The sequence below is a fragment of the Ornithorhynchus anatinus genome, chromosome 9, assembly GCF_004115215.2.
Source record: "Ornithorhynchus anatinus isolate Pmale09 chromosome 9, mOrnAna1.pri.v4, whole genome shotgun sequence".
Lineage (NCBI taxonomy): Eukaryota > Metazoa > Chordata > Mammalia > Monotremata > Ornithorhynchidae > Ornithorhynchus > Ornithorhynchus anatinus.
Window position 1 is genome coordinate 59,601,143 of NC_041736.1, and position 24,262 is coordinate 59,625,404.

The 24,262-nt window shown below is 55.6% G+C and overlaps 1 protein-coding gene across 4 annotated transcripts; it reads left to right on the forward strand.

Annotated features, from left to right (window-relative positions):
- The first annotated feature begins 1,220 nt into the window (after window positions 1–1,220).
- LOC114814166 (follicle-stimulating hormone receptor-like) lies at window positions 1,221–21,518 on the forward strand. 4 transcript variants are annotated; one of them, XM_029071582.2, is made up of 10 exons: window positions 1,222–1,430; window positions 6,588–6,659; window positions 7,644–7,718; window positions 11,132–11,206; window positions 14,011–14,082; window positions 15,061–15,138; window positions 16,822–16,890; window positions 18,570–18,644; window positions 19,547–19,732; window positions 20,133–21,518. In XM_029071582.2, the coding sequence occupies exons 1-10, from the start codon at window positions 1,273–1,275 to the stop codon at window positions 21,322–21,324; spliced, it is 2,052 nt and encodes a 683-aa protein (XP_028927415.1). In that variant the 5' UTR covers window positions 1,222–1,272; the 3' UTR covers window positions 21,325–21,518. The 4 variants fall into 4 exon arrangements, with proteins under 4 accessions (XP_028927417.1, XP_028927418.1, XP_028927416.1 ...); XM_029071584.2 differs by lacking the exon at window positions 14,011–14,082 and having other exon boundaries at window positions 1,221–1,430; XM_029071585.2 differs by lacking the exon at window positions 11,132–11,206 and having other exon boundaries at window positions 1,221–1,430.
- Window positions 21,519–24,262: the final 2,744 nt, after the last annotated feature.

Here is a 24,262-nt window from a genome sequence, read left to right on the forward strand (position 1 = left end):
AACAGTGCCTGGCACATAGCAAGCGCTTAACGAGTACCACAGTTATTATAACACTATAGAAGTGTGTCAGCGTTGGTGGACTCGTTATAATTTATGATTGCATATTTTATTATAATGATATAATAATAATCGAATGTTATTCATTTATTGAGCTCTTACTGTGTGCAAAGCACTGTACTAAGTTCCTGGAAGAGTTCAATATAACATCAGACACATTCCCTGCCCACAAGGAGCTGACGGCCTAGACAAGGAGACAGACGGGAATAGAAATAAATAGATTACGGATGTGGACATAGGTGCCGTGGAGCGGAATAAAGGGGACAAATCCACGGGCAAGGGCGACGCAGAAGGGAGTGGGAGAGGAGGAAATGAGAGCCTAATCGGGGCACTGGACCTGAGAGACCAGGCCGGGAGTCCCCAGACCGGACCTGGAATAATAGTAAATAATAATAATTATGGTACTTTTTAAGCGCTTACTGTGTGCCAAGCACTGTTGCAAGCACTGAGGTAGGTACAAGTTAATCAGGTTGGACACTGTCCCTGTCCCACACGGGGCTCACCTTCTTAATCCCCATTTTACAGATGGAGTAACCAAGGCATGGAGAAGGGAAATGACTTTCCCAAGGTCACACAGCCATCAAGTGGCAGAGCCGGGGGTAGAACCCTACGACTGAATGAATGAATGAAGCCTGAGAAGCAACGAGGCCTAGTGGCGAGCGCACGGGCTTGGGAGTCAGAGGACGGGGGTTCTAATCCCGGCTCTGCCACTTGTCTGCTGCGTGACCTCGGGCAAGACTGTGAGCGCCACGTGGGACAACTTGATGACCTCGTATCTACCGCAGCACTTAGAACAGTGCTTGGCACATAGTAAGGTTTAAGAAATACTATAATGATAATAACTCAGGTCCTTCTGACTCCCAGGCCCGGGCTCTATCCCCAAAGCCAAGCAGGTCAGAGGTTGGTTGGTCAGAGGCCTGGCGGGAAGCAGATCTGAGGGTGTCCCCCCTCCCCTCCCGTACTGGTGGGAGCTGCCCTGAGGGAGTTGTTGTGGCGGCGATGATGCGCCCTGTCCCGGGGAGGGGCCGTCTCGGGGAAACACGCCAACTATGCCAGGCATTCCCGCATCTCCCCCGGGCCGCGGCCTCGGGCTCTCGGGGTCCCCCGCCTTTCCCCCCGGGGCACGTGACCCACCCCGACCGACCTGCTCTTAAGGGCGCCGGGAGCCATCGAGGATCTGTGCCCAGAGGGACAGGGCAGGGCCGGGGGGCGGGCATGGGCATGGCTCTGCTTCTGGTCTCCTGGCTGGCGGTCCTGGGCACCGGGGCCAGCTACCACCACCGGCTCTGCCGCTGCTCCGGTGGCGTCTTCGTGTGCCAGGAGAGCCCGGTGACCGAGGTGCCCGCCGACATCCCCAGAGATGCCAACGAGCTGTGAGTCCGCAAGGGGCCTGGAAGCCAGGGTCCCTTGGCCCCGGGGGCAGAGAGACGGGGAGGAGGGAGGCTTCAGATACCACCCGTTCACTAGAGAAGCAGAGCGGCCTCACGGGTAGGGCACGGGCCTGGGAGTCAGAAGGACCTGAGTGCTTGGCACATGGTAAGCGCTTAAAAACTACAATCTTTATTATTATTATTATCCTAATCCCGTCGACCTGCTGTGTGACCTTGGGTAAGTCACTTCTGTGCCTTGATACCCTCATCTGTAAAATGTTCATCTGCTCTACACACAGTAAGCGCTTAATAAATACGATTGAACGAAAGAATGAAAATGGAGATTGAGAACGTGAGCCCTATGTGGGACGGGGACTGTGTCCAACCCGATTAGCTTGTATCTGCCCCAGCGATGGTGCCTGGCACATAGTAAGCGCTTAAAGAATACCATTAAAAAAAAGAAAGTCATCCAACAGGTGGGGTGGGGCCTCACTGGGGGATGGGGACCCTCTCAAGGCCCAAGCGAGAAAAAACAACGCAACTCTATTTCGGGACCAAACCAAAGTCTACGTTTTGAACGTTGCTACCATTCTCCCCTCCCCGTCAGCCCGTCCCCTTCCGCCTTCCAACCTCCCCTCGGTCCCCAAAGCACTAATTTCACTTCCACACCGTGGGACCACAAAGGGTTAAGCATCCAGGGGTGTCCCCAGGCCACGATAACAAGAATCGAACAATTAAAAAGTCAGTCCGTCCGTCGCCTTTACTGAGCGCTCACTGGGTGCTAGGAGCTGGGGAGAAGACAACACGGTAGTGTATCAGACACAGTCCCTGTCCACGAAGAGCTTCCAAGGTACCGTTTAAGCACTACCGTGCGTCAAGCACTGTGTCGAGGGCTGGGGTTGAGACAGGATGAGATCGGACACCGTCCCCGTCCCCCACGGGGCTCACAGTCTAAACAGGAGGAGGAGGAGGGAGCATCTCGCCATTTTATAGATGAGGAGACCGAGGCCCAGAAAGCCTAAGTGGCACCCCCGAAGTCACAGAACAGGCCAGGGGTAGAGCCGGGACTAGAACCCAGGTCTCCTGGCTTCCAGCACCATGTTCTTCCCACAAGGCCACACTGCCTCTTACCTGAAATTCGCCAACGTTGCCAACTTGGCTTCCTCTAGTCTGCCCTGAATCACTTTAGGGCACGGCCAGCCGGGGCTGTGGGTGCTGGTCCGGCCTGGCCAGTGAACGTCCTCGGGCCTGGGAGTCAACCCCACTCCTATCCGGGCCTCGGTTGCCCTCGTCCATAAAATGGAGAGGCTGAATCTTGTCTCTCCCTACCTCACAGGGATGATGTGGCGAAGGTGAAGTGAATTCACCGATGGTAAAGCGCTGTGGGAAAATGGTCGCCAGATGGGTTCAAGGTGGCGTCATGATAATGCGGCTCAGCTGCCCTGGTGACTGTTAGGACGCCCCTCCCCCTTTACAGACACTCTTAGTGCCTGCGTTTAATTAATTAACTGGGGTATTTGTTGAGCACATACTATGTGCCGGGCACCGTACTAAGCGCTGAGGTGGATACAAGTAAATGGGGCTGGGCGCGGTTCCTGTCCCGCGTGGGGCTCCCCGTCCTAATCCCCATTTTACTTAACTTCTCTGTGCCTCAGTTTCCTCAAGTGTAAAATGGGGGTACCTGTTCTCTCCCTCATCCTTGACCCATTCCTACATTTTGCTGCCGTTGGTGGGGGGTGCCACTAAAGGGGTGGTGGGCTGGGCAGGACTGTGGGGGGACGAGGGACAAAGGGGCTCTCATCTCAGCCCCTCCCAAACCCAGCTTGCTTAGAGGCTGGAGGAGGCCGAGGAGCTCACTGGGGAAGCAAAGGGAGAGAGAAAGCAGCCCCCACTTGGGGAAGCAACGTGGCCTAGTGGGTAGAGCCCGGGTCTGGGAGTCAGAAGAACCTGGGTTCTAGTTCCGGCTCCACCACTCGTCTGCTGATTGACCTCGGGCCAGTCACTTCACATCTCTGTGCCTCAGTTCCCTCATCCGTAAAATGGGGATTAAGACTGTGAGCCCCACGAGGGACATAGACGGTGTCCAACGTGATTGCCTTATATCTGCCCCGGTGCTTAGGTCAGTGCCTGGCCCTTATGTACATATCTGTACATATTTGTTTGTATTGATGTCTGTCTCCCACCTGCAAGACTGGAAACTCATTATGGGTGGTAAAAATCACTGTTTATTGTTATACTGTACTTTCCCAAGCACTTAATACAGTGCCCTGCACACAGTAAGCACTCAGTAAATATGACTGACTAACTGACCGACTGACTGAATGAATGACACATAATATAATAATAATGTTGGTATCTGTTAAGGGCTTACTATGTGCAAAGCACTGTTCTAAGCGCCGGGGGATACAAGGTGATCAGGTTGTCCTACATGGGGCTCACGGTTTTAATCCCCATTTTACAGGTAATTGAGGCACAGAGAAGGTAATAATAATAATAATGTTGGTATTAGTTAAGCGCTTACTATGTGCCGAGCACTGTTCTAAGCGCTGGGGTAGACATAGGGGAATCAGGTTGTCCCACGTGGGGCTCACAGTCTTAATCCCCATTTTACAGATGAGGGAACTGAGGCACAGAGAAGTTAAGTGACTTGCCCACAGTCACACAGCCGACAAGCGGCAGAGTGGGATTCGAACTCATGAGCCCTGACTCCAAAGCTCGTGCTCTTTCCACTGAGCCACGCTGCTTCTCATAGTATATGCAGCATGGCATAGTAGATAGAGCCCAGGCCTGGGAGTCAGAAGATCATGGGTTCTAATCCCGGCCCCGCCGCTTGTCTGCTGTGACCCTGGGCAAGCCACTTCCCTTCTCCGGCCCTCAGTTACTTTATCTGGAACATGAGGTTGAAGACTGTGAGGCCCGTGTGGGACAGGGACTACGTCCAACCCGATTTGCTTGTATCCACTCCAGCGCTTAGTTCAGTGGCTGGCACATAGTAAGCACTTAACAGATACCATAATTATCATTAATAATTATCATTTACTGTTATTAAGTGCTTAGAAATACCATAAAAAGCCTTGAATGTCCAGAAAAAGGCTGAGAAAAGTGTGTGTGTGTGAGTGCGTATATGCTCAAGCCTTCCTCTCCCCAAGCAGCGTGGCTCAGTGGAAATAGCCCGGGCTTCGGAGTCAGAGGTCATGGGTGGGAATCCCGTCTCTGCCACTTGTCAGCTGGGTGACTGTGGGCGAGTCACTTCACTTCTCTGGGCCTCAGTTACCTCATCTGTAAAATGGGGATTAAGTGTGAGCCTCAAGTGGGACAACCTGATTACCCTGTATCTACCCCAGCGCTTAGAACAGTGCTCGGCACGTAGTAAGCGCTTAACAAATACCAACATTATTATTATTATTATTATTATTATTATTCCCCCCCCTCCCCCGCCATCACTCCATCCGTGCCAAGCCGGGTGGGGAAAGCAGCAAGGGGCAGAGCCTGTAACATCTCAAGGTCGCCGGGGATATTTCGTGGGAGGGTTGACGCTCCGGCAGATTCCCACGGCTCCCCGAACCCCCGCCCGGCCCCCTCCCCGCCGGGCCTCCATGACCCCCCTCAACCCACCCAGGGGCAGTGACTTACCCACCCAAGGTCACACAGCAGGCCGAGGGCAGACCCGGGATTAGAACCCGGCCCAAAGCCCGGTGAGTCCCCAGAAGCCACTGTGCCCTCAGGGGGGTCCGTCACGAGCCAGAGACGGCCCGATGAAGCATTAGACGTAAGCCCCTCGAGGGCAGGGGATAATGGTATTTCTTAAGCTCTTACTATGTGCCAAGCACTGTTCTAAGCTCTAAGGGAGATACAAGGTGATCAGGTTGTCCCACGTGGGGCTCACAGTCTTAATCCCCATTTTACAGATGAGGTCACTGAGGCCCAGAGAAGTGAAGTGACTTGCCCACAGTCACCCAGCTGACAAGTGGCAGAGCCGGGATTCGAACCCATGACCTCTGACTCCCAAGCCCGGGTTCTTTCCACTGAGCCACGCTGCTTCCCACCGGGGATGAGTGTTTAAGTGCTAAACGCTTAGTACAGTGTTAAGCGCTTAGTCCAGTGCTCTGCACAAAGTAAGTGCTCAATAAATACGATCGAATGAATGAATGCCTTCCTACTGTCAACCAATCACTCACTCAGCGACGTTCACTGAGCTCTAACTGTGTGCAGAGCACTGAGTTAAGCGCTTGGGAGAGCACCTTAAAGTAAGTAGACAGGATCCCTGCCCTCGTGGAGCTGACAATCTCTCTCTCTCCCCAGCGCTTAGCACAGTGTGTTGCATACAGTGGACACTCAGTCAGTCCCACTGATGGTCAGATTGAAGCACGATGCCCAGCTCGGTCAGCCCTTCCACGGGGTGGCCCGGTTTCCACTCTGGACCGTGAGCTCGCTGTGGGCAGGGAATTTGTCTAGCAACTCTGTTGTAGTGTCCTCTCTCAAGCGCTTAGCACAGTTCTCCGCACACAATAAGCGCTCAGTAAATACCACTGATTGATTTCCTGGGTCTTTTTGCACTTACTATGTGCCAGGCACTGTACTAAGCACTGGGGTAGATTCAAGCTGGCCCGTGGGCCCCTGCAGATGACGGAATCGGTCATGGCCTCTCCTCCAAGAAGCCTTCCCTGACTGCGCCCTCCTTTCCTCTTCTCCCACTCCCCTCTGCGTCGCCCTGACTTGCTCCCTTTATTCATCCCCCTCTCCCAACCCCCCAGAATTCATGTCCATATCCCTAATTTATTGATTTCTATTAATGTCAATCTCCCCTCCAGACTACAGTGAGCTCACTGTGGGCAGGGAATGTGTCTATTATATTGTTCTAGCGTACTCTCCCAAGTTCTTAGTACAGTGCTCCGCACACAGTAGTGCTCAATAGATATGATTCAATGAATGCACCCGCTCGGCTTTTGGGGTCATTTAATGTTCTCATTTCCTTTAACTTCTGGAAAGGAAGGTTCTTTCCATGCAACCGTCTTCCCCAGGAGATGCCCGCCCAAAATAGAGGCCGGTGGGGTGTGGGTTGGGAGGGGGGTTGGGAGGGGGTACCTCTGCCCAATTTTCCATCCCCCTGCCTCCGTCTTCCCCCGCGGCCGCCTGACGGCGTCTCCTCTGTGATTTCAGGAGATTTGTGCTCACCAAGCTGAGGGTCATTCAGAGAGGAGCGTTCTCGGGACTGAACTCCCTGGTGAAAATGTATGTATTCCTTCCCACCCTGAGGGACATTTTGTGACTGACCCCTGCTCAGGACACAGCCCTGACCTGGTCACTTGGCCGTCTCTTGACCGCCAACAGGAAATGGCTCGTGTATTCATCGATGCTATTTTTTGTGAGAGGCACTTGTTTAAACGCTTATTACGTGCCAGGCACTGGGCTTTTTTAATGGTCTTTGTTAAGCCCTTACCATGTGACAGGCACTGAAAATAATCATAATGACAATAGTGATTAGGATAATAATTATGGCAATAATAATAAAAATAATCATTGTGGTATTTGTTAATCGCTTACCATGTGCCAGGCACTGTTCTAAGAGCTCGGGTGGAGACGAGCAAAGCGGGTTGGATACGATCCCTTGTCCCACCCGGGGCTCGCAGTCTTCAACCCCATTTTACAGATGAGGAAAATGAGGCACGGAGGAAGTGAAGTGTCGTGCCCAAGGTCACACAGCAGACAGGTGGCGGAGCCGGGATTAGAGCGTAGGCCCTTCTAACTCTCCCAGGCCCGTGCTCTGTACTGAGCGCCCCTGGGTGCAGTTGTGGGCAGGAAATGTCCCTTATTCTATTTCGTACTCTCCCAAGTGCTTAGTACGGCGGTCTGCACACATTAAGTGCTCATTAAATACCCTTGACTGTATCGAGCATCCCTGGCTGCCGTGCCCTGTACTGAGCACCCCTGGTTACGGTGCACTGTACTGGGCACCCCCCGGGTGCAGTGCGATGTACTGGGCATCTGAGGAAGGACCAAAGAAGCTCAAGACCCAGTCCCTGCCCACAGGGAGCTACCACTTGGGCGGGGAGCTGCCCCTGGTCCAGATCTGCCCTTTCCCCAGCTTGAGTTCTTGGGGTGGCTCGAGTGTGCGGGCTGGGGGCGGGTGGGGAGGGGCAGGGGCAGAGAGGGGCCTGGCCCGGCCTTCTCCCGTGGGCACTGCCGGCTCCAGCCTCTTGGCTCCTTTCTCCTCAGAGAGATCTCTCAGAACGACGCCCTGGAGACCATCGAAGCCAACGTCTTCTCCAACCTGCCCAGGCTGATGGAGATGTGAGTGACCGGATCCTGCCCCCTCTCCCCCTGCGAGGAGCTGGGCCAGGGTCTTAACACCGTCCCCCAGGCACGGAGGGGGTAAACACATTGCCCCAGTCCTCCAGGCACTGGGATGGGGGGTCTAGACACATTCCTCTGGTTCTCCAGGCCGGGGAGGAGAGGACAGTATAGACGCATTCCCCCGTCCTAATACGGGGAGGCGTAGATACATTTCCCCAGTTCTCCCAGTATGGGGTGGACGGGTAGGTACATTCCCCCATTCTCCCGGCGTGGGGGTGGGAGGGTTCATTCATTCAATAGCATTTATTGAGCGCTTACTATGTGCAGAGCACTGTACTAAGCGCTTGGAATGTACAATTGGGCAACAGATAGAGACAGTCCCCGCCCATGGACGGGTTTACAGTCTACTTGCGAGCCGGGCAGGAGTCGAACCTACAAGCTTCTGATCCTTGCTTCTATTTATTGCTATTGTTCTTGTCTGTCCGTCTCCCGGGATTAGACCGTAAGCCCGTCAAAGGGCAGGGACCGCCTCTATCTGTTACCCATTTGTCCATTCCAAGCGCTTAGTACAGTGCTCTGCACATAGTAAGCGCTCAATAAATACTATTGAATGAATGATTGCGATTGAGACCGTGAGCCCCACGTGGGACAGGGATTGCATCCAACCCAATTTGCTCGTATCCACCCCAGCGCTTAACACAGGGCCTGGCACATAGTAAGAGCTTAACAAATACCACATTTATTATTATTATTAGAAATGTTCTCCCAGTTCTCCCAGCCTGGAAGTTGGGCGGAAGATACAGTCCCCTGGTTCTCCCAGCACAGGGGGCGTCTAGACATGTTCCCCCAGTTCTCCCAGCATGAGGGGGGTGTAGATACGTTCCCCTGGCTCTCCTGGCATGGAAAGGGCTGTAAGCTCGTTGTGGGCAGGGAATGTCACTGTTTATTCTTTCATTCATTCAATCATATTTATTATTAATAATAATAATAACGTTGGTATTTGTTAAGTGCTTACTATGTGCAGAGCACTGTTCTAAGCGCTGGGGTAAACACAGGGGAATCAGGTCGTCCCACGTGGGGCTCACAGTATTAATCCCCATTTTCCAGATGAGGTAACTGAGGCACAGAGAAGTGAAGTGACTTGCCCACAGTCACACAGCTGACAAGTGGCAGAGCAGGGATTCGAACCCATGACCTCTGACTCCAAAGCCCGAGCTCTTTCCACTGAGCCACGCTGCTTCCCCGTGGAAGCATATTAAGTGCTTACCATGTACAGAGCACCATAATAAGTGCTTGGGAAAGTACAATACAGCACTAAACAGTGACTTTCCCTGCCCACAGTGAGTTCACAGTCTAGAAGGGAGAAAAAAAAATAATAGTACTTGTTAAGCACCTACTATGTGCCAAGCACTGTGCCAATCATGAGAAGCAGCGTGGCTCAGTGGAAAGAGCACGGGCTTTGGAGTCAGAGGTCATGGGTTCGAATCCCGGCTCTGCCCCTTGTCAGCTGTGTGACTGTGGGCAAGTCACTTCACTTCTCTGGGCCTCAGTGACCTCATCTGTAAAATGGGGATGAAGACTGTGAGCCCCACGTGGGACGACCTGATTCCCCTGTGTCTACCCCAGTGCTTAGAACAGTGCTCTGCACACAGTAAGCGCTTAACAAATACAACATTATTAAGCACTGTTCTATTCAATGCTGAGCAGTGTTCATTGTTGTGTTGTTCTTTCTTAAGGTGCTTAGTAAGTGCTCAGTAAATATGACCAAATGAATGATGGAATGAAAGGAGGGGTAGACATGTCCCCCCAGTTCTCCCAGTATGGGGGGTGTAATAATGATAGTAATAATAATAATAGCATTTAATAATTTATCTATTTTGCTGCTATTGATGCCCGTCTACTGGTTTCGTTTTGTTGTCTGTCTCCCCGCTTCTAGACTGTGAGCCCGTTGTTGTTGGGTAGGGATTGTCTCTATCTGTTGCCGAATTGGACTTTCCAAGCGCTTAGTACAGTGGTCTGCACACAGTAAGCGCTTAATAAATAGGATTGAATGAATGAATGAATGATGGTATTTATTAAGCGCTTACTAGGTGCCAAGCACTGTTCTAAGCACTGGGGTAGATACAAGCTAATGAGATTGTCCCCTGTGGGGCTCACAATCTTAATCCCCATTTTACAGAATGTGAGGTAACTGAGGCACAAAGAGGCTAAGTGCCCAAGGTCACACAGCAGACAAGTGACAGAGCCGGGATTAGAACCCACGTCCTCTGACTCCCAAGACCGTGCTCTTTCCACTAAGCCACGCTGCTTCTCACGCATTTGTTAAGTGTTTGCTATGCAATAATAATAATAATGTTGGTATTTGTTAAGCGCTTACTATGTGCCGAGCACCGTTCTAAGCGCTGGGGTAGACACAGGGGAATCAGGTTGTCCCACGTGGGGCTCACAGTCTTAATCCCCATTTTACAGATGAGGGAACTGAGGCACCGAGAAGTGAAGTGACTTGCCCAAAGTCACACAGCTGGCAAGTGGCAGAGCCGGGGTTTGAACCCATGACCTCTGACTCCAAAGCCCGTGCTCTTTCCAGTGAGCCACGCTGCTTCTCGTGAGCCACGCTGCTTCTCTATGCTTCTTCTATGTGCCAGCCACTGTACTAAGCGCTGGGGTGGACGCCAGCAAATCGGGTTGGACACAGTCCCTGTCCCACATGGGGCTCACAGTCTCAATCCCCTCTGACAGATGAGGTCCAGAGAAGTGAAGTGACTTACCCCAGGTCACACAGCAGACAAGCGGCGGAGCTGGGAGTAAAACCTATGACCTTCTGGGCTCCCAGGCCCGGGCTCATCACACCGTGCTGCTTCTCCCATTTCTCCCAGTTCTCCCAGTACGGGAGGTCTGTCGGCCTCTCCTCCCCCTTCCACCCCCTTCCAGCCCACAGTGAGGCAGCTGGTCCTTCCATCCCAGATCCGAGACCCTCCCCTCCTCTGCCCCTTCCCCACCTCCCTCCCCAAATTTGCCCCCTGAAACGTTGCCCCCTGGGAGGGAGTGGGTCGGAGGCCGGGTTGGAGACAGGGAACAAGAAATAATAATAATAATAATTGTGGTATTTGTTAAGCGCTCACTATGAGTCAAGCACTGTTCTAAGCCCTGATGTCGCTACAAGATAATCAGGTTGTCCCATGTGGGGCTCACCGTCTTAATCCCCATTTCACAGATGAGGTCACTGAGGCCCAGAGAAGTGAAATGACTTGCCCAAGGTCACCCAGCTGACACGTGGCGGAGCTGGGATGAGAACTCACGTCCTCTGACTCCCAAGCCCGGGCTCTTTCCGCCAGGCCACGCTGCTTGTCTAAGAAAGCGTGCCTCCTCCATCCCCCCAACAAACCCGGGCCGTTTTCCCTCCCTTGCAGAAGAATCGAGAAAGCCAACAAGCTCGTCCGCATCGACCCCAAGGCCTTCCAGACCCTCCCCAGCCTCCGCTACCTGTGAGTGACACTTCCAGACCCTTTGGGAGCTGGGCCCAAGGGAGGGGAGGGGCAGAACAGGGAGGAGTGAAAAGTCTGGAACTAATAATAATAATAATAATAATTGTGATATTTGTTAAGCACTTACTCTGTGCCAGGCACTGTACTAATCACCGGGGTGGATACAAGCAAACCAGGTTCATTCATTCATTCAATCAATCGTATTTATTGAGCGCTTATTGTGTGCAAAACACTGTACTAAGCGCTTGGCATAGTTGAACACAGTCCCTGTCCTACACGGGTCTCACGGTCTTAATCCGAACGGGGCTCCTGTTCTGTGTCAGGTGCTCTCTTGAGTGTCTACTAGGTGCCGGCTGTTTGCAGGGCGCTGTACTGGGCACCTACTGTGTGTAGAGCGCTGGACTGAGCCCCTGTGGTGGATAGATCACTTTAGTGGACACTTACTGTGTACAGATTGCTGTATTTATAATAATTATAATTGAGGTGTTTGTTAAGCACTTCCTATGTAATAATAAGAAGAATGATATTTGTTAAGGGCTTACTATGTGCCGGATCGGGGTAGATAGAAGATAGGTTGGACACAGTGTTGCTGTGTGAGCTGGGGTAAGTCGCCGCCCTCTCTGAGCCTCAGTCTCCCCATCCGTTCAGGAAGACCCAATAGAAGTGAGGAAAAGGGAGCGTGACATAGGTCTTCAGGGGTCTGGCGGCTCCTTCTTGCTCTGCCGGGAGATGGCCGATGATGGTGGCTGTAAGCCCGTCAAAGGGCAGGGACCGTCTCTATCTGCTACCGATTTGTCCATTCCAAGCGCTTAGTCCAGTGCTCTGCCCATAGTAAGCGCTCAATAAATACTATCGAATGAATGAATGAATGGTGGGGGTTTTTTGGATGGTATTTGTTAAGGGCCTACTATGTGCCAGGCACCGTACTAAGCACTGGGGTGGATTCAAGCTAATCAGGTTGGACACAGTCCCCGTCCCACAGGGGACTCGCGATCTTCATCCCCATTTTACAAATGAGGTCACCGAGGGCCAGAGGAGCGAAGCGTCTTGCCCAAGATCCCACAGCAGACAAGTGGCGGAGCCAGGATTAGAACCCAGGTCCTCTGACTCCCAGGCCCGGGGTCTAGCCACTAGGCCACGCTACTTCTCAGTCGTTCCTCGCTGGGGTCAAGGCCGCAAGAGAAACCGCCCCCCCCCCCCCCCCCCCCCCCCCCGGCTTCTGGCCGGCGATTAGAAGGAAAATGTTGAAACTCTCTCCAGCTGCCCGGGCTGTAATTTGGGGGAGGATGTCGTCATGGCAACGTGGGGGTTTGGGCACAATCGAGACGGCACAAATGCTTATTTTATAAGCAGCGCGTCCACTCAAGCTGACTCCCCTTCTATAGTCTGCCGGGTTCCAGAAGGGTTTCTCTCCGCCTTATGTAAGGCCCGGTAATGAGCGTCCTTGGGAAGACTTCGGTTTCTCAGCTCCAACAGAGCCAAATCCAGGCCCTTTGCTTTCCTGTGCTGGATCTAGGACGGGACTTTTCTGGCCTTTCCGGGAGATTTCTGGGAGTTTTCCAGGGATGGTACATTTCTGGGTGGAGGAAACGGCAGAAATGTCCAGATCAGACTTGCCTGAGAGGGGAAGACAAGGGATGAGAGAGGGTTTAATTGGAGTCTGCCGAACTCTGCCGGCGCAGGGGGAGCTTAGCAGGGTGAGGGAGCCATGGTGACGAAGCTCCAGGGATCTGCACACAGTAGGTGCTCAGTACAGGGCTCCGCACTCACTGAGTGTTCAGTACAGGGCTCTGCACTCAATAAGTGCTCAGTACAGGGCCCTGCACACAATGGGTGCTCAGTACAGGGTTCTGCACATAGTAAGTGTTAGGTATAGGGCTCTGCACACAGTAGGAGCTCAGTACAGGGTTCTGCACCCAATAAGTGCTCAGTACAGGGCCCTGCACACAATAGGTGCTCAGTACAGGGCTCTGCACATAGTAAGTGTTAGGTATAGGGCTCTGCACACAGTAGGAGCTCAGTACAGGGCTCTGCACACCGTAAGTGCTCAGTATAGGGCTCTACACACAGTAGGAGTTCAGTAAAGGGCTCTGCACACAGTAGGAGCTCAGTACAGGGCTCTGCACACAATAGGTGCTCAGAACAGGACTGGGCACAGAGTAGGCGCCCGGTACAGAGCTCTGCAGGGGCCTATAAACCAAAGCTTTACCCTGCCAGCAGAGCCGTATTGCCCGCTCCCCAGCCCCAGTCTTGGGGTGAGACACCTTAGCACTGAACACGGCTCTCTCTCTTCTTCCCCCCGCAACCCTGTCATCCCCTCTCCATCTAATAATAATAATAAGTACGGTATTTGTTAAGCGCTTACTATGTGCCAAGCACCGTTCTAAGCGCCGGGGTAGATACAGGGTGATCAGGTTGTCCCACGCGGGGCTCACACTTTTAGTCCCCATTTGACAGAGGCGGTAACTGAGGCCCAGAGAAGTGAGGTGACTTGCCCAAGATCACCCAGCAGACGAGTGACTCTATTTATTGCCATTGTTCTTGTCTGTCTTGACTCTATTTATCGCCATCGTTCTCGTCTGTCCGTCTCCCCCCATTAGACCGTAAGCCCGTCAAACGGCAGGGACCGTCTCTATCTGTTGCCGACTTCTTCATTCCAAGCGCTTAGTACAGTGCTCTGCACATAGTAAGCGCTCAATAAATACTACTGAATGAATGAGTGGCGGAGGCGGGATTAGAACCCACGACCTCTGACTCCAAGCCCCGTGTTCTTTCCACTAAGCCAGGCCGCTTCTCTTCTCCAGGTTAATATCCAACACGGGCCTCAGACTTCTGCCTGCAGTTCACAGGATCCAGTCCCCCCAGCCCGTGCTGCTGTAAGGTTTGCCTCGAGGCTCTTCCCGCCCCCACCAGCCCCCGGGGGTCTCTGGACCGTGAGGGTCCCCCTGGTCTGTCCAAGCCCCGGCCCCCCGCTCCGGGACTCAGCCTGACAGACAGGGCCCCTCTGGACCGTCCGCTCATTGTGGGCAAGAAAGGTGTCTGTTATATTGTTGAATTATCCTCTCCCACGTGCTCAGTACAGTGCCCTGCACATTGTAAGCGCTCCATAAATACCCTGGATCGACTCACTGATTGACCCCGCCGGCTTCGCCCCTGTTGTCCGTACGTCGGATAGACTGTTATTGGTACCGATGCCTGATTACTTGTTTGGTTTTGTTGTCTGTCTCCCCGTTTTAGACTGTGAGCCCATAGTGGGTCAGGGATTATCTCTATCTGTTGCCCGGTTGTCCATTCCAAGCGCTTAGTACAGTGCTCTGCACTCAGTAAGCGCTCAGTAAATATGATTGAATGAATGAACTAGCTAGGGCCCTCCTCTTCTTCCTCCTCTTACCTTTTCTGTGGGGAAGGAGCCAGAGTCTCACCCTGGTTCAGTTCGCTTCCCCTTCCGCCCGGTCCTGGACGTAGACCTCGGCAACGCCGACCTCTGGTCACGTTCTCGGGCCGTATCTGGTGCCGGGCTCCGGGGGCGGGAGGGGACCCGCCCCAAAATTGTGGTTCTTTCTGTTGCTTCTTTGAAGCCGCCCCCCACCAAGAAAAGACTCTTCCCCCTTTAGCCACAGGTGGGGAATGTCCCGGCTGACCCTGACCCCCACTGGGAGCAAATTTTCAAATTGATCTAGGCCTATCCCAGCATTCCACAGAGCCGGGGCCTCAAACCTTTCTGCATCCCCTCGATTTCCGGACACTCGGCTAGTTTTTCCCGCATCCCCTTCCCCGACCCCGGGACTGCCCTCTTGCCGAAGTGCCAGACTCTCCTCGCCCCCCCACCCTCCTCTCTGCTCTGCCTCTCCCAGGGACATCCAAGACAACCTGCATATCCGGACTGTGAGCAGGAACGCGTTCGCCGGGCTGAGTTCTGAGCACATTACCCTGTAAGTGACTGGTCACTGGGGTCTTTTCCCCTGCAGGTGGGCCCGGGGCTCCTCTCCTGCTGTGGGGAGGGTCTGTCCACGGGGTCTCCCCCATCCCCCCAACACTCGGAGCTGTAGGAGTCTGGGGTTCCGGAGGTGGGCACCAAGGATGGGTCCCGCTCCTCTAATGCCAACCTTCTCAATCTCGCCCACATCCTGCCTCTGGCCTGGAATGCCCTCTCTCTTCATATCCGACAATGACTCTACCCCTCTTTAAAGCCTTATTCATTCATTCAGTCGTATTTATTGAGCGCTTACAGTGTGCAAAGCACTGTACTAAGCACAGTTCCTGCCCACAACGGGCTCACAGTCAAATCTCCTCCGAGAGACCTTCCCTGACTATGCCCCCCTTTTCTTCTTCTCCCTCTCCCTTCTGCATCAACCTGACTTGCTCCCTTCATTCATCCCCCCTCTCAGCCCCACACCCCTTATGTCCATATCCATCCTTTACTTATCATTATTAATGTCTGTCTGCCCCTCTAAACTGTAAGCTCACTGTGGGCAGGGAATACATCCGTTTCTTAATACACGGTACTCTCCCAAGCGCTTAGTACAGTGTTCTCTATGCAGTAAGTGCTCAATAAATTCAACTGAATGAATGAAGTAGCGGTTTGTTGCTGAATCTGCAGCCTGCTAGGCCTGGTTTTTGGTTATTTTTATTGTATTTAAGTATTCGCTATAAATATGATTGAATGAATGAAGGAATATGACCAGTCACTGTACTAAGCATTGGGGTGGATACAAGTTAATCAGGTTGGACACAGTCTATATCCCGCACGGGGCTCCCAATCTTAACGCCCATTTTGAGGTAACTAAAGCCCAGAGAAGTGAAGTAACTGCCCAAGGTCATCCGCCAGACAAGTGACAGAGGCAGGATTAGAACTCAGGTCCTCCTGACTCCCAGGGCCTGTGCTCTAGCCACTAGGCAACACTGCTTCTCTGTCTGCTGGAGGGCACAACTGGACAATAGGGTGGGGAAAAATGGGGGGAGGGCATCGACCACCCTGAGGCGAGGGGGATGGGGAAGGGAGGGTCAGCGAGACCCTCTGACTACGCCGGGCCTCCGTGCTAGGAGGTCCACAGCAACCAGGACTAGAAACCTGCAGATTTGGCCACCAAGTAGCCGCCTGGGACGGGTAGCCACGCAGCTGAACGGCCGCTACCCCTGACTACTCAGTCCTGCTCGATTGACTGTCATCTCCTGTTCTCTTCTGTCTGTTGGAGATGGCGCGTCTCCTCCCCCTGGGCTTTTTTGTTTTTTTTATTAATGATCGAGGTATTGACTGAGCGCTCCCAGGTGTTACACCACTGTGCTAAGCACTGGGTTAGATGCAAGAGAGCCAGATCAGACCCAGGCCCTGTCCCACCTGGAGCTCACAGTCGAAGAGAGAGGGAGGGAGAGTGGGGATCCTTCTTTCCATTTTAAGGGTGAGAAAACTGAGGCCCAGGGAAGTGAAGTGGCTGGCCCCGAGTCACTCAGCAAGCCGGTGACAGGGCTGGGACTCGAACCCAGATCTCCTGACTCCCACCCGCACACGTTTTCCATGGGGCACACTACTCTTCCATCCCCTTTAGCTGCCTGCCTTCCCCCCAAGAGGGGGGGGTTCCTCTGGGCGGACCTAAAACATTTTCCTCCTCCCGCAGGTGGCTGAGGAGAAATGGAATTCGGGAAATCCAGAACTACGCTTTCAATGGAACCCAACTGGATGAACTGTGACTATCCCTCCTCCTCTCCTCCTCCTCCTCCTCCCCCTTCTTCCACCTCTCTTCCTCCTCCCCTCTTCCTCCTCCTCCTCATCCCCCTTCTTCCACCTCTCCTCCTCCTCCTCATCCCCCTTCTTCCACCTCTCTTCCTCCTCCCCTCTTCCTTCTCCTCCTCCCCCTTCTTCCACCTCTCTTCCTACTGCTCCTCCTTCCCCTCTTCTTCCTCCTCTTCTCCCTTCTTCCACCTCTCTTCCTCCTCCTCCTCCTCCTCCTCCTCTTCCCCCTTCTTCTACCTCTCTTCCTCCTCCTCTTCCTCCTTCTTCTCCCCCCCCCTTCCTCCTCTTCCTCTAGCCCCTCTCCTTCCTCTCCCCTTTCATCTTCCCCTTCTTCCTCCCCCTTCTCCTTCCTCCTTCTCCACTTCCACTCCTCCTCCCCCTTCTTCCTGTTCCTTCTCCTCTTCCTCCTCCCCTCCTCTCCCTCTCCCTTCTTCCTACTCCTCCTCCCTCCTCATCAGCAAGCTGTCAGCACCTGCTAAGTGCTAAGCACTTGGGGGTCGGTTTGGGGTCATCAGATCCGACACAGCCCCACCCTACGTGGGGCTCTCGGTGTGGTCTGAAGGGGTGAGAGAGCGGGAGTAGGATCCCCATTTTCCAGAAGAGGAAACTGAGGCCCAGAGAGGTTCAGTGACTCACCCGAGGTCACATAGTATTCAGGGGCAGAACTAATAATAACAGTAAAGGCTGTGGCATCTGGGGAAGGGTTACTACGTACCAAGCACTGTGCTAAGCCCTGGGGGGCCAAGCTGAGAGTAAAACCAGGGTCTCCCATCTCGAGGCTCTCTCCACTAGGACCCTCGGCCTCCCTGACTCTGTTGGTTTCTGGCCTTTCCTTCCTCGGGGAGGAGGGAGGAGACCCTCATAACTGCTGGAGAAGCAGAGTGATCTAGTGGGTAATAATAATAATAAAGTTGGTATTTGTTAAGCGCTTACTATGTGCAGAGCACTGTTCTAAGCGCTGGGGTAGATACTCTGTGCCTCAGCTACCTCATCTGTAAAATGGGGATTAATCGTGAGCCTCACGTGGGACGACCTGATTATCCTGTATCTCCCCCAGCGCTTAGAACAGTGCTCGGCACGTAGTAAGCGCTTAACAAATACCAACATTATTATTACAGGGTAATCAGGTTGCCCCACGTGGGGCTCGCAGTCTTCATCCCCATTTTCCAGATGAGGTCACTGAGGCACAGAGAAGTGAAGTGACTTGCCCACGGTCACACAGCTGACAGGTGGCAGATCCGGGTTTCAGACCCACGACCTCTGACTCCCAAGCCCGGGCTCTTTCCACGGAGCCACGCTGCTTCTCTACCTGGGTAGAGCCCAGGTCTGGGAGTCAGAAGGACCTGGGTTCTAATCCCGGCTGCACGACCTGTCCACATGTCTGCTGGGTGATCTTGGGCAAATCACTTTGCTTCTCCGGGCCTCAGTTCCCTCATCTTCGAAATGGGCTTAAGAGTGTGAGCCTCAAGTGGGACGGGGACTGTGTTCGACCTGATTAACTCGTACCCCAGCGCTTAGTACAGTGCCTGGTACATAGTAAGTGCTTAACAAGTACCATCCTTCTTCTTCTTATCATTATAACTGTGTTCTCACTCTGTGCTGCCCCCCGAATCCCTCTCCGCGTCCCCCCAGGAATCTGAGCGACAACCACCTCCTGGAAGAACTGCCAGACAAGGTCTTCCTGGGGGCCACTGGCCCCGTCGTTCTGTAAGTGCTCCCCCAATCCCATCTCCCTCCCCCCATCCTCGACAGCCACCGGCCCCGGTCGGGCCCCTAGTTCAGAGCACTGTACTGATCGCTTGGGAGAGGACAAGACGGTGGAAAGCGCCCGGGCTTCGGAGTCAGAGGTCATGAGTTCGACGCCCGGCTCCGCCACTTGCCAGCTGTGTGACTATGGGCGAGTCACTTCACTTCTCTGTGCCTCAGTTCCCTCATCTGGAAAATGGGGATTAAAAGTGTGTGAGCCCCACGTGGGACAACCTGATTCCCCCGTATCTCCCCCAGCGCTTAGAACGGCGCTCGGCACCTAGTAAGCGCTTAACGAATACCAACGTTATTATTATTATTATTATTCCCTGTCCACGATGAGCTTATCTACAGTCTAGAGGAGGAGATAGACATTAATAAAAATCAATAAACTAATAATAATTGTGGTATTTGTTAAGCTCTTACTATGTGCCGAGCACTCTACTAAACACCGGGGTGGTTTCAAGCAATCTGGACACAGTCCCTGTCTCTCGGGGGGCTCCCAGTCTCAATCCCCCTTTCACAGATGAGGTAACTGAGGCACAGAGAAGTACGGTGACTTGCCCAAGGCCGCCCCTCTGTCTCAACCCTCTGCCCAGTCCACTTCTCAACAGCTCTACCCCTCCTGGACACGTGGCCGGGTGGGTGAAGACCCTTGGAGCGGAGGCGGGCGCCGGGGGTCTCAGCCGGGTGGGATGGGCAGGGCCCAGACCCTCCGATGGTGGGAGAGTTGTCCTGGCTGGCAAGGGGGTCCTCAGTGGCTCCGCTAATACTGTCGTCCACCCTCTCGCCCCCCCCACCCCGCTGGGGCCCTGGGAGGGCCCGGTGCCCACCCCGCTTTATCTCTCTCCGCCTCCCCCCAGGGACGTTTCCGGCACCAGCGTCCGGGCCCTCCCGCGGGGCGGGCTGGAGGCCGTGAAGAAGCTCCGGGCCAGGTCGGCCTATCGGCTGAAGACCCTGCCCGGGCTGGACCGGCTCACCGCCCTGCTGGACGCCGACCTCACCTACCCCAGCCACTGCTGCGCCTTCATCCAAGGGCACCGCCACCCGTGAGTCCCCCACCACCGGGCCCCCGGACCCCAGGACCCCCCGCTCCGGCCTCTACGCCCACTCCTAGAACGACTGATTCGCCCACGGTCACACGGCAGATGGGTGGCGCAGCCGGGATTAGAACCCAGGTCCTTCTGACTCCCAGGCCCAGCCTCAAGCCGCTACGCCATGCTGCTTCTCTAAGACAAGTGACGTGACTTGCCCCGGGTCACACGGCAGACGAGTGGCAGAGTGGGGATTAGAACCCAGGTCCTTCTGACTCCCGGGCCCACGCTCGATCCACTAGGCCACGGTGCCTCCGCCCCCATCCCCGAGTCCCACGTCCAGTTCAGGCCGGCGCCCCGATCAGGCACCCAGTAGATAGCGACGACTGACCGGCCGCTTCTTGTCCGATTCCAGCTTGGAGCCGCATCCCATCTGCAACGCGTCCCTGCTGAGGCCGGAGGCGGGCGAGGGGAGAGGGTGGACCGGCCCCCCGGGCGGGGACGCCGGGGACCCGGATCTGGAAGCGGGGGGCGAGTGGGACTACGGGCTGTGCGGCGGCGGGAGAGGGGGTGCCGTGACCTGCGCCCCCGAGCCGGACGCCTTCAACCCGTGCGAGGACATCGTAGGCCCCGCCGGCCTACGCGTCCTGCTCTGGGCCGTGGGCCTCCTGGCCGTGGGCGGGAACGGCGTGGTCCTCTCGGTGCTGCTGAGCAGCCGGGCCAAGCTGACCGTGCCGCGCTTCCTCATGTGCCACCTGGCCTTCGCCGACCTCTGCACGGGCCTCTACCTGCTGCTCATCGCCGGGGCGGACGCCCGCACCCGCGGACGCTACCACGACCACGCCATCGACTGGCAGACCGGGCCGGGCTGCCGGGCCGCCGGCTTCCTCACCGTCTTCGCCAGCGAGCTCTCCGTCTACACGCTGACCGCCATCACCCTGGAGCGCCGGCACACCATCGCCCACGCCCTGAGGCGGGAGCGGCGCCCGCGTCTGCGCCACGCGGCCGCGGTCATGGCCGCCGGCTGGCTCCTGGCCGGGGCCGCCGCCGCCCTGCCCCTCTTGGGCGTCAGCGGCTACACCAAGGTCAGCATCTGCCTGCCCATGGACGTGGCCTCCGCGCCCGCCCGGGCCTACGTCCTCGTCCTCCTGGGCCTCAACGTGGCCGCCTTCGTCGCCGTCTGCGTCTGCTACGCCCGCATCTTCGCCGCCGTGAGGAGCCGCTCGACGGCGTCGGCCCCGGCCCCGGCCTCGGCCGGCGACGCCCAGGTGGCCAAGCGCATGGCGGTGCTCATCTTCACCGACTTCCTGTGCCTGGCGCCCATCTCCTTCTTCGCCCTGTCGGCCGCCCTGCACGCCCCCCTCATCACCCTGTCCCACTCCAAGCTGCTCCTGGTGGTCTTCTACCCCATCAACTCCTGCGCCAACCCCTTCCTGTACGCCATCTTCACCGAGGCCTTCCGCCGCGACTGCTTCCTGCTGCTGGCCCGCTGGGGCTGCTGCCGGGGCCGGGCCCGCCTCTACCGGGCCGACACCTCCTCCTCCGCCCCGCGGCCCCCCGGGTCGGCGGCGCCCCCCGAAGGGAGACCCCGCCTCCTCCGCCCCTGACGCCCCCTCTCTCCTCGCCGGCGTCGAGGGGGCTCCGGGCCGAGCGGCGGGGACGGGAACCCATCCGACGGGACGCGGGCCTCGTCCCGCGCGGGGCTCGCGGTGGGACGTTTCGCCGTCCCCCTTTCACGGAAGTGGAAACTGGGGCGCGGAGACGGCCCCGGGCCTCGGAGGCCGCCCGGCGGGCGAGCGGCCGGGCCGGGCCGGGCCGGGCCGGGCCGGGCGCCCAGGCTTCCTGGCTCCCGGTCTTCCCACTAGGCCTCACGGCTTCTCCTGCGGACGAGTCGGGGGGGTGGGCTCGGGAGGTGCAGGGAGGAGGAACGGTGGGGGCTGGGGGTCGGGGTGGGGGGCGCTGGCTGAGGAGGAGAGAGAGCCGGAGGCCAACGGTGAGGAGTCCCGGTGCCAAGGGAGGAGGACGGTCGGAGGGGAGCAAGGAGACGTGTGGGTCCGCTGTCCTCTCCCGAGCGCTTAGTCCAGTGCTCTGCACACGGTAAGCGCTCAATAAATACGACCGAATGAACGAATGAATGTGCGCCTGACATCTCAGGAGGGCGAGGGGGCTGCACCGAAGGGTAGGGGCTGAAGTGGAGGAAGAGAAGAAGAAGGTCGTGGGTTCTAACCCCGGCTCCGCCCCTTGTCTGCTGTTGTGGCTTCGCTTCTCTGAGCCTCAGTGACCTCATCTGGAAAACGGGGATGAAGCCTGCGAGCCCCACGGGGGACAACTACTTTGTACCCAACCCTGCGCTTAGAACAGGGCTTGTCACATAGTAGGCGCTTAACAAATACCATCTTTATCATTAAAATTATGAAGGAGGAGGAGAAGAAATAGGAGGAATGGTATTTATAATAATGTCGGTATTTGTTAAGCGCTTACTATGTGCGGAGCACTGTTCTAAGCGCTGGGGCAGACACAGGGGAATGAGGTTGTCCCACGGGAGGCTCGCAGTCTTCATCCCCGTTTTACACATGAGGGAACTGAGGCACAGAGAAATTCAGTGACTTGCTCACGGTCACACAGCTGACAAGTGGCGGATGTGGGATTCGAACCCATGACCTCTGACTCCCAAGCCACGAATGCACTTACCGCGTGCGGAGCCCTGTTCCAAGCACTAGGGAAAGATGCGTGGGTGGGCAGGATACGGTCCCTGGCCCTCGGGGGCTGTAGTGTGGCCTAGTGGGGAATGCCCTGGATGGGGAGTCAGGAAAACCACTGCCCTGCCAGGAGACCCTGGGCGAGTCATTTCACCTCTCCTGGCCTCAGTCACCTCCTCCGTTCAATGAATAAAATACCCGTTCTCTCTCCCTCTTAGATGGGAACCCCTTGTGGGACAGGAACCCGTGTCTCACCTCATCAGCTTGTATCTAACCCAGTGTTTAATACAGTGTTGGAACCTAAGACGTACTGTACGAATACTACAGTGACGATGATCCCGGTGGTGATGATCACACCGTTCACGTTTCCAACCTAGTCTCTTTCCAGGGAGGAGGAGGAGCAGCTGCAGCGGCATTTATTGGGTGCCCGCTGGATGCCAGGGACTGTACTAAGCTCCTGTGAAGTACCGAAGAAAGAAGCGACACGTTCCCCGCCGCAAGGAGTTTCCGTTCGAACGGGAGAAGACAGAGCCACGGCGTGATCCGAAATAAATAACAGTGCAAGACAGTAAACATATTTTCATAAATCGGTCCTTCTTATTTAACAAGCGCTTACTGTGTGCGGAGCACTGTAGTAAGCGCTTGGGAGAGTACAAAGTAGCAGAGTTGGTAGACACATTCCCTGCCCACAACGAGCTTGCAGCCTAGAGGTTACGAAGGCTGTAGAGAAGCAGCACGGTCTGGTGGATAGAGTCCGGGCCCGGGACTCAGAAGGACCTGGGTTCTAATCCCGGCCCTGTCACTTGTCTGGGGTGTGACTTCACTTCTCTGGGCCTCAGTTCCCTCGTGGCAAAATGGGAATTAAGACTGTAAGCCCCCACGTGGGGCAGGGACTGGGTCCAACCCGATCTGCTTGTGTTCACCCCTACACTTAGTACAGTGCCCGGCACTTAGTAAGCGCTTAACAAATGCCATTATTATTATTATTATTATTACTATTATTAGAGGGGGAGAAATAAATAGAAGCCGGGGTGGGTGGACACACCTTGGAGTGCTGGGAATGACACAGAGGAGGAGGGATTTCCGTGAGACTGTGAGGATAGGGAGAACTGAGCTGGGGTCTGTCCTACGGAGGGAGGGAGGGAGTCCAAAGCCACGGCGGGGCAACTGAGGCGGGATAGGAGATCGACAAAGTCTGGCCGGGAAGGACCGACTCTGTCTGGGGAGTTGGAGAGGAGGGCGGATTTGGGTTGGGGAGAAGGGGGTCCGCCCCATGGTGGAGGACCAGGAAGCCGGCGGTGAGGAAGGGGTTTTTTCTCGGCCCGGTGGGATGTGGGGATCCGGCGGCGTTCCCGGATAGGATCAGGACACGGCCAAGGGCACGGACATTCCAGCGAGATAAGGGCTGCGGGGTTATCTAGCCCCCAACCTCACAGGTGCCTGGGGTTTCACTGCTCTGGGTCAAGCCGCCGTGGGCCCGGGGCTACTGGCCCGGCCTGAGGGGGTAGGCGAGGGGCAGCTGCTTCAGCTTTCCGACTGCCGGCTGGGTGACTTTAGGCGAGTCACTTAACTCCCCTGTGCCTCAGTCACCTCATCTGCAAAATGGGGATTAAGAGTGTGAGCCCCATGTGGGACGGGGACTGTGTTCAACCTGATTAACTTGTAGCTACCCCAGCGCTTAAAACGGCGGTCGACACATAGCGCTTAGCAGGTACCATTGTCATTTCTACTATTATTATTAATTTTGCTGGGAGCGGGAGCCCCTGCCATCCGCTCCAGGGGCGGGGAGACGGAAGGACCCCGGGGTGAAGAGGCATGAGACCAGAGGGTGAAGGAGAGGATCGAG

Bases quoted from the DNA above. Each gene is read 5' to 3' on its own strand.
- LOC114814166 (XM_029071582.2), top strand. From the start codon at position 1,273: ATGGGCATGGCTCTGCTTCTGGTCTCCTGGCTGGCGGTCCTGGGCACC. The intron at 1,431-6,587 runs GTGAGTCCGCAA...CTGTGATTTCAG, and splicing joins CCCAGAGATGCCAACGAGCT to GAGATTTGTGCTCACCAAGC. The intron at 14,083-15,060 runs GTAAGGTTTGCC...TGCCTCTCCCAG, and splicing joins TCCCCCCAGCCCGTGCTGCT to GGACATCCAAGACAACCTGC.